At 41.1% G+C, this 12,822-nt stretch overlaps 1 protein-coding gene across 1 annotated transcript in view; it reads right to left on the reverse strand.

The window, feature by feature from the left end:
* Positions 1 to 6,417: 6,417 nt before the first annotated feature.
* Positions 6,418 to 12,822, reverse strand: part of HERC1 (HECT and RLD domain containing E3 ubiquitin protein ligase family member 1) — a 198,843-nt gene continuing 192,438 nt past the window's right edge. The window contains exons 78-79 of the mRNA XM_078151198.1: positions 8,737 to 9,042; positions 6,418 to 7,094 (exon numbers count right to left, since the gene is read on the reverse strand). Coding sequence (XP_078007324.1) covers positions 6,909 to 7,094; positions 8,737 to 9,042 — 492 coding nt within the window. The 3' untranslated portion in view covers positions 6,418 to 6,908. The remainder of the gene's footprint in view (positions 7,095 to 8,736; positions 9,043 to 12,822) is intronic.

Raw genomic sequence — 12,822 nt, forward strand, 5'->3', positions numbered from 1 at the left:
TGATACATATTACTATACTGAGGACATGATGACCAGGCCAAATAGGCCACACTGGGAGAGGCCCTACATTAGATTGTGGCCTATAGTAGAGGCAAATGATGGGAAATCAACCCTAAGAAAATCCAGGTCCAGACTGCTCACTCAAGTTCAAGGCAATACAGTGGGTGAGGAAAACCAAGGATTCTGGGCAATGATCTGGAAAAAGCCTCTGGCACTCACTTCCCCGTTATTTAAGATGGAAGACCAGAGACTTATTGGACCCTTCAGGATATGGAGAACCCACATTCCCCACCCAGATATCCAAATGCACTTCTCACCCGTACCCACCCATTTAGTAAATCACCTGCACGTCCACTTCTTTCAAGTGGGGACCAAAACAGGCTACAGCAACAGAAGATGTGGACCATGTTTTTTGAGGTCTCTGTCCATAAAAACTAGGTTGAATGGAGTCTAAGGCAGTCACCAAGGGGTGGCCAGAATGAACAAATACTAGGCAGAATCTAGAGAAGCAAGCTGTTCCCCACTCCACCCCTCCAAAGTGGCCATTTACTACATCATTTTTGGAAAGCAGTTCCTTGCCTGTTACTGGGTCCTAGTTGTTAACAAGCAGATAGGGTCATAAAATCACTTTTTGACTATCATGGTATGGAATGATGCAAGAGAATCCCTCTGACAAAATGGGTAGGGCCCAGGAGGCTTCTAATGCCAAATGGAAATGGTTCATTGAGACTCACACTTGTATTGGTCCCTCCACCCTTCACCAACAAGTGGAAACTATGCCAGAGACTGAGGCCTCCAATCCAAGCCCTGAAATCCTGCTAGCCCAATGGGCTCCTAGCTATAAGGACCTGAATCCTGAGGAATGCCATTTTGCAGTTTATCATGGTTCCATACACCATGAAAGAGGCATACACCTGGATTTCAGCAGCCACTAATCCAGTAACAAGGGTATACACACTAGGGAATGGAATTCCTGGCAAATCATTCCACAGAATTGAGCTCCAGGTTGTATGAGAGAGTCTTGAAGAATGGGGAAGTGATGATCATCTACAATGATTCTGGGCAGTGGCCAAGGGTCTGATCAAATGTTATAGGGCTTGAAGACCATCAAACTGGACAATCAAAGGCTGAGCCCTTTGGGGTTAGAATTAATAGAGAAATTTTGCTGTATGTCTCCCGCTGTATGCTGTTAAACTAAGTTTGAAGGTGGGTGCGGCCTGTTGTCCACAAGGTGTGGTGACGTCACATTGCGCTAGACATGAGACCACATGATCCCCCAACTAAGGATCAAGGAGCTATTCTTGCCCAGTTGGGCTTCCTGTGCCACTGGAACAAATACCTAACCCAAGTGGCACTCAATCTGGAAAAATGGCACTCTTCCACTTCAGGGCAAGAGGTTTGCCTCTGTCAATTAAAAGTGTATAATCATACACCTGAATTCCCAGGTCAAGTGTAAAACTCTTTGAAGCTTTGTCTATGAAAAACCAACATCATCCTAGGAAGGAGAAGGGCTAGCTGGTACAGTGCTTTCTGGGATCCAGTTTACAGGAAAACGTACCTGATAAAAACGGACTATTTTTGGATGTAATTCCAGTTGATCCTCTCCAGCCCTTCCTTATTCCTTCTCCAGGTTAGAGTTGCCTTGGCCTCAAGGTCTACTACCCCCTCAGAAAGCTTCAACCATCCTGGAAAAATAGCTGAGACCTCCCTCAATGAGCAGCCTTCCTTTCCTCTAGTTTAGACAATTCTTCCCCAAAAGGGCATTAGAAGACCATTGGGTGGTATCGTTGGGAAGCTTGCTAATAACATGAAAGATGTGAGATTGTTGATATAACCATAATGCACGTGTATTAACTTGGAAGAAAAAGGATCTTCCAGCTGATTTGGTGGTAACTTCCAACCCTGGATGGGGGTGAGAGTCCTCATTTAGACCCTGTAGAAGGGGAGCCATCACGCCACAGGGACCTAAGGGGGCCCAGGTTTCCTATCATCCCCCTGATTGTGGCTCACTGAAGGGGAATGTCTTGGTGGGTGATCCAGGGAATACTGAACAGGGAGCAGTACTGGGAGAACCTCCATAATAATTTAGGTTGCATGCACAAGGCTTTTATGTCTTAGCCACTTTACTACAGATGACTCTGATATACGATGAATTGTTGACTATGCTCAAAATATCATTATCATCTGTGGAGACCCTGATGTTTTTGGTGTCGATCCTGTTCATCACCTTACATCAGGAGGAAACCTCTGCCGGTGCTGGTGGTGGTATCATCCGTGCTGGATCCCTGGTGCTCTGCATGCTACTCTGGCTCATCTCATCCTCACCACTGTGCATTAAGAGACTGATAGGAACTGCAAACGTGTGGCAACACCTATCACACAACCCAGATGATTGAGAGCTAAGGCTTCGACTTTGCTAACAGGGGAGGAACTAAGCCTAGCCCTTCTGACTTTTGTCCTCCACTTTTTTTCCCTTTCTTTTTCTTTATTATGACTCTTTAGGGGTTTAAAGAGAAGGGTTTTTTCCCCTTTAGTCTAGCCTATATGAAGATGATTGTCCAGTAAAATCCCTGAAAATATTTAAATGGTAGAATGCCCTCTAGGAGAGCCTTAGGATCTTGTCACTGTAGGGTGACATGTGATAGGTGTAGGGTTTCCTCCTCACCATACCTCCCATTTCTGTACAACAGGGATGTTTTCCCTAAAAGGCAACAAAGCAGTCCCTGGGACCTCACTGGCCCTTTCCTCCTGTTTGAGCTCACCTAAAGGTCCCACCCACATGGCCCCTCTAACCTGGTAGATGTCTAAAATCTGTGCACCTTGCCCTGCTGAATAAATGTGTTTCCATACAGAGATGAGGGGGCTGTGAAAATGGAAGCCAAGTGTCACTGCATGCTTGTTGCATATCCTTGCTGTGTTAGAGAGAAGTGAAACTCCTTTTGCTAACTGTTCAATGCCTTATAAGGGCCTCATTTCCTCCCAGAATCAAACCCGAAAAGAGTGCCAGCTTCAGGCCTGTCTCTAACAAAAAGCTTCCCTATAATCAAGGTAAACTGTACACACAGCATTCACTTCATCTGTTGGTTCAGTAATCCTGTTAAAATAGGAAATGAGGTTAGTGGGGCACGATATGTTATTGATGAAGTCATGCTGGCTTTGTCATCATCCTTTGCCTTCCTAATTTTTAGTAACCCTCTCTTCAATGATCCCTCCTAGAATTTTCCCAGGGTGAAGGCAAGCTCACTAGCCTACAGTTTGCAGGCTCTATTCTTTTTGCTTTTTCGAAAATTAGGACATTAGCCCTTCTCCAGTTTTGTGGTACCGAACCTGTTTTCAATTATCTTTCAGGTATCACTGACAGAAGCTCAATAATCATCACATCTGTCAGTCCCTGCAAGCCCCCAGGATGTAGTTCTTCTGGGCCAGGTGACCTGATTTCATCAAGGGCGGCCAGGCGCACCCTTCCTGTTTCTTAACTGATCCTGACTATCAAATCTCTGTTGGTCATTTCTGTTCTGCCCTTTCCAGTGTAAATCATCAGTCTCCTTTGCAGGAAAAGCAGAAACCAAACAATGGAACAGCTCTGCTTTCTCTGTTATCAATGATCAATGCTCTCCCCTCTCCCCAAGCAGAGATCCTACGCCTTCTTGTTGTCCTGAGGTTCCTTTGCCAGCTTCAGCACATCACGAACTTTTTTATAGTCACCCTTTCTTACCTGGCCTTGCTTTCATCTTCTGCACATTTCTTCCCCCCCAATCTTAGGTTGGTTGCTGATCTCCCTGTGTTTCCACATTGGCCTCTTCAGACAAATCCATTTTTCTTCCTCACTTGCTTCCCTTTCTGTGTTTGGAATTTCATTATTATTATTATTATTATTATTATTATTATTATTTGCTTTTTTGGTGAGGCAATCTGGGTTAAGTGACTTTGCCCAGGGTCACACAACTAATAAGTGTTATGCGTCTGACACCAGATTTGAACTTAGGTCCTCCTGACTCCAAGGCTGGAGCTCTATCCACTACGCAGAATTTCATTCTTGAGCAACTCCTATTCCACCTGGACTGACTTTTTCCCCTGAAGCACTTTTCTCCATAACATATCTTTCCTTTGGACTGTTTGAAATCTAGTTTCCCAAAATCTAAGGCGCACATCAGACTCAGCCCCAATTTCCTCTCCTCTATTACCAATGCTGGATGGAGTGATTGATCATTTCCTCTCCGTATGCCATCATTTTCACCCCAATAACCATTTTATCCTTGATAGTGAGATTATTATATCCAAAACAGAATTTCCTCTTTGCTGGTTTTCCCACCGTCTGAAAGGTGGAACTGCCACTAAGACAAGTCACAAAGTTTGTTAGTTGCTCTGTCTGCCTGGATAATTCAAGTCCCCCCCTCCCCCATTACTATCTCATGTCTCTGTACAGGCTCATGATATTATCAAACATCTCACCATCTCTTTTCTGTCCAGGTGGCCTCTAGTGTATTCCAATAACAAGAGCCTCCATCAGCTTCCCCTCAGTGGTTTCTGGAGTTCCTCACACCATTCAGGCTATCTTCTTAATTCACAAAGCTACCCCACCCCCAACCCCACTCTCCACCTACAAGTCTACCCCCCTTCTTCTCTTCTAAATAAAATACGCCTATGCAGAGCCATATTCCAGTCAGGGTTTCATGCCACAAAGTCTCAGTTACACCTATGATGTCTCAGTTACACCCCCTTGCATTTCTTAAGACTTCACTTCTACTTCTTGTTTGTTGCCTCCCCTTTGGGAATTCATGCATGGATGCTTGAGGCCATGGATTTTACTACTGTCTACTTTCTTGGATTTTGTTTTGTGATTAGTTTGTGTTTGTCTCAACTGCTATTCTTTTCCTCTAAACTATCTAACTTGGAAAATTAGTTTTTAGTTTAATTGGCTTTGCAAGAGACCTGGCAAATACTTACTACCCTTTTTAATGTGAGTTTAAGCTCTAATTGTATAGGCACCTTTTCCTTCCGTTTTTGTGTAACATTCCTATATTCTCCTCCAATCCAGAAGCCTTTTGTTATTGTCCCCATTGAAGCCTTGCTTCTGTTTTCTTTAGGAACCCTTCATCCTTCCTAACAACCTGGAGTGTAGAAAAGTGTTCTTATCTCTTAACCTCCCTTCAGAAAGGAAATCAGGCTATACCTGGAGCATGTAAGAGTCATTTAACTGTGGCAAAAAAAAATGAAAATGGTGCACTTGTCGATGGAATTCACTGCACAATTTTGCCCACTATCTATGTTACCATTTTTAGCCTTGTTTTTTGAAACTAATTAGTTCCACCAAATTTAAAGGAAAAAAGCCAAAATCAGACCAAAGTCAGCCTTATCGTCCTCAATATATCACTAATAAAACACAATACAAAGTGATAAAATACATAAAACCTATTCAGATTATTATCATATGACTAATTTGTTGACTTCTACTAGGAGAATAAGGAGGCTCTGGGTTATTTTCTTCATTCCAAAGTATGTATAAATTTGGGCAGCTTTTAAAATGGCTAGTTCTAAAAGAAGAGAACAAAACGAAACTGACATTTAGTCTCATCTTAAAAGAAAATGTGAGAACAAATTCAAAACAGCGAACACTTTATCAAGAGTTTAAGAAGTATAAAGGAGACATAAAAAACATTCTTCAAATGGACTCCCATCCTAACTTGTTCAAATCCATTCTAGTTGATCAAAACAGGGCAGAGATCCCCAACCAGACGTTCACAAATCTTCAAACAACTGACATGCCTATCTGCCAAAAATCTGTTGGAATGTCTCCTTCACTGCCGTATCTCTTAGCAGCCACACTCTTCAGCCCCAAATTAATTTCACACAGTACATTACTAAGCATGCACCTGGGTTCAAAAACACCAAACAAGGTTCAACAATTCCTCAAGGATTTATGGTTTTATGAGCACAGGTATAGCTGTCAACAACGTTGAACAAAATCCCTCCCGGGCCTTGGCATATGGTATCTCTGAGGTGCTGTTGTCTACAAAGGTCATCATGTAGCCAACCTAGTGATAAGCCTCTCTGAATTTAGCTAAGCTGGTCCTCTAAATTCATCTGGCCCTGGTCAGACAGACATCTGTCACTGGACCCATACTATTCTCAGTCTTAAAAGCCAAAAAACCATTCACTGGAATAAGGACTTGAATCTTGGATTCCCAAGTTAAAAATCTGATGTGCTAATGATTCAAGTATCCAGGCACTTTAACCAGGCTAAAAAGCTTGATGCCAAATGTACATGTCTTTACTCACCAACCTGATAAGGCTCTTGTAGCACCGAAAACCTCATTTTCTCAGTTTTCTGATCTCTGCCTCAATGACACCATTCTAGTCAGAGTCATTTGAGAGAGGCCCAGATGAATGGATAGTAACAAAATCATCACACAGAGATTCTTGAATCTGCTTTATTTCTCTGCATAAGGAACCCTGCACAGGCAATTCAAATTAAAACAAAATAAATATATGAATATTCATGTAAAACTGTCCTTTCTAATGAACAATTATACACAATGTACAACTTCAATGTTCACTGGGAGGGCTTACAAATGTACCATTCCCAACCAAAAACGCACCAAATGGCTCCATGCAAACTTATCAAAAGTGACCAAAATATGGAAAGGGGCTTAGGAGGGGGGTTGGGGAGAAAACCTTACCGAGAGCACTTTTAATTTCTTTTTTTGTTTTTTTGTTTTTTTACAATCACAGAAAAATAAAAACATCTATTCTCTTTTGTTGTTACATTTAGAGTAACTAAATGTGGCCACTGTTTATAATGTTGGTTTATGCTCCTAAAACATCTATGTTTACCATAAAAGTGTGTTGACATTGAATTGGAATTGGGCATTGTTCTGTAATAAAAGGAAGATGATTTTGTTCACAGGTTAATAATCTGTGTCTGAGCCCTCTGCATTGTCCACATTGCGGGAGAGCATGTAATTGTCCATGTCTATCGACCTGCAGTTATTGATTGCATAGCGCAAACGCTCTGCCATGATTAGCTGACTGGAGTAAGGTGGAAGCCTCAATTGAAAGAAACAGGTCTGTGAGGTAGGCAAGCTGTCGTAAGGCTGTAGGGAGAAGAAAAAAAAATCTATGAGTATGGTTATTAGAAGAAACCGAAAAGGACACTGTTTACTGCCACATTTTTCTTCCTGCCATTATTCAACTTTCATAACCACAACCTAAGCATGAAATAATCCTGGACCTCAGAGATTCTACTACTACTACAACAGTCATACCCTGGAATCAAATCACTGAAGTGAGACTCATCAGGAGGTGAAAAGGCACCTGACTATAGAACCCCAAGCCTCTCCTAGCCTTGTCAACCAAGGCCTACTTAGGGGAAGGACAACTGTCTGAAAACAACAAAAATCCCATCTTACTCTCTCTGGCACACTTCTCTTGGCATAAACACAGACTAGCTACTAGACGGCCATATTTGGGGAATAAAGAGTCAGGCTTGTAGCAGCAGTATGTAAGACTTCTTATTTACAGTAAGATCTAGCATTAAAAGATGTCAAGTTGGAAACAAATAGAACTATCAATTTCTACTGTAGGAAAAAATGGAAGGAGATGGGGATGATTAAATCAAATCTGAAAATCAAAGAAACTATCTAAACAGCATAAAGAGCACATTAAACTGTTAAACTTTCCACGTAATTAAAGTTATTTTTTAGAGAGACAGAATAGAGGCAGCACATTAGTTATTACTGAGGTTGGCTGCACTTATATATATCAAGCAAAAAAGGCATTGCTCTTTTTCAGAGGTGAATATAAACTGAATATTTTCCTTTTTCTTTTTCTCTCTGAAACAGTAAAAATTATCTTCTCATAGTTTCTGGCAAGGCCTTAATGTGGAAAAAATATGGAAAAAAAATCTCTTTCACAGGACAACTTCTTGTGCCTGGCCTCTCCTGAGAGACAGGCAAGGGAAGAAAAGTCCTCTAAGGCCTCCAAACCTACAGAGCTAGAAGCTATAGGAACTGTATTTGAGGATGAAGATTTACAGATGTTGCCGCTAAAGAAAACACAATGAAACTTAGATGACCATTTTTTTTGTGTGGGGGGAGAAGGGGGAGCCTAGCTGATTTTTTTTTGGTTGCAGATTTTATAATCTAAACAACACAGCCTTCTTATTTTGAAGTCATTTACAAATTGATCATATATATCTATATGGACCTACACAAAGCTTCTTTCATCAATCAGGATGAAGAAATAAAGCCTTGTGTTTCATTTACAAATAACTTTTTCAGCATAACAGAAAGCCAAATTTTGTTAGATAAGTGGGCTCACATCATGATGTTGTTTATATTCAAATTCATTCTGGTGAATACTTCAGTAACTAAAATTTAATTCCTAATGGAAACTCATATTCGAGTATAAAAAATGTTCAAAGATGATTTGGAAAAAGTAAACAAAATGTTGACTACAAAACGACTGATCACTTCAATACTGAACATGGCTCAGAAACATTCTATGTTAGGAAATGCTGTGCGAGTAGCACTCTGCATTTGGTTTGAATTTATGAAATATTCATTATAGTAAGTTACTGTGTTGGATGAGTTTGATTACCTATCAAGAAGGAACTTAGAAATCTCTATTAAAATCAGATCAATTCTGAGCCCATGTAAGAACAACAGCTTGCTTTTTTTCTTTGTTCTAAGCACTGACCAATAATGAAGGGGAAGACCAAGATAAAGAGGAGCTCACCCTCTCAACCTTCATGACCTGGAATCGCTGAGATATGTCTGCAGTGTTGGCGGGCAGCCGAGACCTGCCGGACACAAACCTCATGAAGAGCACCCTCTCCTCATTGGAGAACTCCTCCAAGGTGTGCCAGAACCACTGCACCAACTGATGCTGCTCGTCCACCTCCCTGTACCGGACAACTTTCTTCAGGACTTCGACAGAGATCTCGGGCATTCCGCAGACCATCTGCTCCAGCTGCTTGGCGGTCAGGAGGGATAACAAGGGGACTGGGATGATCCATGACATTCCTTCTCGGACAGCAGCCACCTGAAGCCCCCAGAAAGTGTGAAGGACAATTTAATGATCTGTTTACTCACACATGATCCACTTCTGCAAAAGAATCTCCCTCAACTCCTCAGGATCTGCGCTTTATTTCAGGTAAGCCACAAGTCTCCAAAGGCACCTGGCCATTCCTTTGAACTTCCCCAACCAGGAATGTTCTCACTTCTCCACACAAAACCTTCCCATCTGTGAGAAACCACTTTTCATCCTATCCTTCACCTCACACTAGTCCCTAGATCTTCACTGACAGCACTTATTGTTTAAAAGTAATGGACTAAGACAATCTCACGTTGTTTTGTGTGTGACTGTCTTGACTTTCCATCAAGACTAAGGCCTCTGAATACAAGGACTATGGCCACTTGTTTCTTTCATTCCTCTTTCATCATCCAGAATAATACTGGGACAATATGGCAGGCCTTCATATATAACTGTGTGCAAATGGTTGGGTGCTACAGAGACAGATGTGTGGCGTGATACAACACAAAGAGCACCAGATTCAGTGCCACCTTGGACATTTATACCCTGTGTGACCGTAGGTAAAAGCACTTCACCTTCTCCTTAGGTTTCAGATTCCTCATTTGTAAAATGAAGAGGGGTTGGGTCAGATGACCTCGGTGGTCTCTTCAAGCTGAGTATCTATAATACTGTGTCTGCATGCATGTGCAAGGTGATCTACATTCCAGGGGCTAATTAGTAAGATTCATATTATACATACACTAGATATAACATAATAGTAAATGAGTAACATTTACAAAACATTTCTCATACAAACATTCTGAAATAAGTGATGCAAGTTCATGGTCTTACAACTAATATTCTATGCTCGATCCAATTCCTGACTCCAGGTCATTTTTCTACCAAGCCACACTGCCTCTCAATGACACAGGACTATTGTCTAATGTTAATTTTATGTTTTACATAAATTTTAATTTAATTCAAAATTACATACTTAATATTCTGCTTAGAATCTGCTACTATATACCAGGCACTGTACTGGGAGAGTCTATGTCCTCAAAGAGTTTATATCATACAGGGGGAAACAACGTAAAAAAACAATTAAATTTATACAAAACAAATTCAAGGTAATTCAAGTGGGAGGAGACAATAACAGGAGAGGCCTCACGAAGAAGGTAGGATTTACGCTGAACTTTGGAGGAAACTGGGGAGTCTAAAGGGTGGAAGTAAGTACATTTCAGGCACTGCAGACAGTCTGTATAACAGCACATGATATAATGTCACGTATAAGGAATAGCAAGGCATCAAGCCTGGCTGAACCAAAGGATGGACGAAGGAGGGTGATATGTCAGGGTGGAAAGGCAGTTTGAAGCCCAAAGCGTGACAATTTCAAATGTCCAAGCAGAGGAGTTTGTATTTGATCCCAGAGGTAAGAGGGAGCCTACGAAGTTTATGAAACAGGGAAGTTACCTAGTCCTATCAGTGCTTTAAGAATAGCTCTTCGGTAATTGTGCTGAGGATGGATTAGAGAAGGGAGATCTTGGAAAACCAATTTGTAGACCACTGAAAGAGACCAGGTGAGAGGTGACAAGGGCCTGAACAAGGGTAGTGGAGAGAAAGGGATGGATGGATGAGATGTCGTGAAAGCAGAATAAAGAAGACCCAGCAAGTGATTAGATATTTTGGGTAATGGAGAGAGAGGAGTTGAGGAGGGCTCCAAAGCTTTGACCTTGTATGACTGGAAGAATGGTAATGTCTTCAACAGAAATAAGGTAAATTCAGAAGAGGCTTGGGTTCTGGGGAAAAGACAGTGAGTTCTGTTTTGGACATGCTGAATTTGAGATGCCTAAGACAACCAGTTCAAAATCCAAAAAGCAGTTTGCCACCTTACTGAAGAAACTCCAGGGGCTCTCAATCACCTCCAGGATCACCTACAAAATCCTGTTTGACAATCAAGGCCCTCTACTACTTGACACCCTCCCCCCTTCAACTTTCTAGTGTTATCTCTTCCCCCCCCCCCAACCCCTTCAATGTACACTTCAATCCGTGACTCTGGCCTTCCCATTCCTCCACAGATCAGTTCTAGTCATTTCACTCACTGGTCCCCCACTCTCACTTCTCATCTCTGCCTCCTGACCACCCTACCCTGTCTTCCTTCAAAACCCAGCTAAAATTCCTTTTCCTACAGAAAACCTTTCCTAATCTCTCAATTCTTGTGTCTTCCCTCTGTTTATTATTTCCTATTTATCCTGTTAGCTTGTTTGTACATTATTTGTTTGCTGTTGTTTTCCCCACTAGATTATTAATTCCTTGTGAGCAGGGACAGTCTTTGACCTTTCTCTGTATACCCAGAGCTGTAGCACAATGCTTGGCACACAGCAAGTGATTAATAAATGTTTAACGACTGAATGACACCTTGTATACTACTATAATGGTAGACTAACAGTGACTTTGTACATCCACAAGATCATCTGGTCCAAAAGACTCTGGATACCTTAAAATTTTCTCAGAAATCAAAAACACCAGTGAAGCAGCTGTTAATTAAGTATGACTTTATCCACTTTATAGAAAAACTGAGACAGAAATAAAATGACTGGCCAAGTAACAGTCAATAGCACAACCAAAAATAAATGGACTCTAGATTCTGTAACTTAGCACCTCCATTCACTAGCCTTCATTTCACTTTCTAGAAAGCTCTAGATCACTTTATAAGTAAAACTTTATTGACAAATTAATAATTACGTAAGTTCTATTCTCACTTGTTCTACATTATCCTTTCCCCAACCTATATGTACTCATTCATCCATACAAACATTTATTAATTACCTACCATCTTTTTCTTTCCTTTGAGTTTCTTAGGGTAACTAATATTAACATTAGCACTTTATACTCATGCATTAAGTGCATATGCACATTACAGCAGCACAGAAATGGTGTCTGTGTAGTCTATGTTATACTAAATGCTAAGGAAATTCAAGGTAAGGGTAATCACACACACTGGTCAGAGAAAGCTGTATGTAAAAGGTGATTCTTAAGCACCAGAGTGAAGAAGAGGAAAGAATTCTAGGTACAAAGATGATCAGCATTAATTAGCAAAGAAAAAGCTGCAAATTATTAAGATGTTTTTAGGATATTCTTAGAATGGCATTGGTTAGAACAGGTGAGATATGTTGGAAAGAAAATGATACTATTAAAAATATTGAGTTACCATGAGACCTCTGTCAGTATTAGGGTAGTTGGAGGGGAAAAAAAGTTATATGTATATAGATAGATAGATAGATGGATGATGGATGGGTAGATGGCACAGGGTGAATTGAAGATGAAGGGGTGATATCTAAAAAATAAAATTAAGGGGTGAAAGAAGATTATACTGGGAGAAGGAGAAAGGGAGAGGTAGAATGGGGTAAATTATCTCACATAAAACAGACAAGAAAAAGTTTTTACAATGGAGGGGAAGTGGAGGAAGGTGAGAGGGAATGAGTGAATCTTATTCTCACTGGATTTGGCTTAAGGAGAAAATAACATACATACTTAATTGGGTATGGAAATCTATCTTACTCTACATGAAAACGGGGGAGGGGGATAAGAGACAGGGGGGATGATAGAAAGGCGAGCACACTGGGGGAGGGAGTATTCAGAAGCAAACACTTCTGAGGAGGGACAGGGTTAAAAGAGAGAATAGAATAAATGGGGGGCAGGATAGGATGAAGGGAAATATAGTTAGTTTTTCACAACATGATTATTATGGAAGTGTTTTGCATGACTACACATGTATAACCTGTATCGAGTTGCTTGCCTTCTCAATGAGGG

The sequence above is a fragment of the Phascolarctos cinereus genome, unplaced genomic scaffold (genome assembly GCF_003287225.1).
Source record: "Phascolarctos cinereus isolate Bilbo 61053 unplaced genomic scaffold, phaCin_HiC Scaffold_3;HRSCAF=262, whole genome shotgun sequence".
Lineage (NCBI taxonomy): Eukaryota > Metazoa > Chordata > Mammalia > Diprotodontia > Phascolarctidae > Phascolarctos > Phascolarctos cinereus.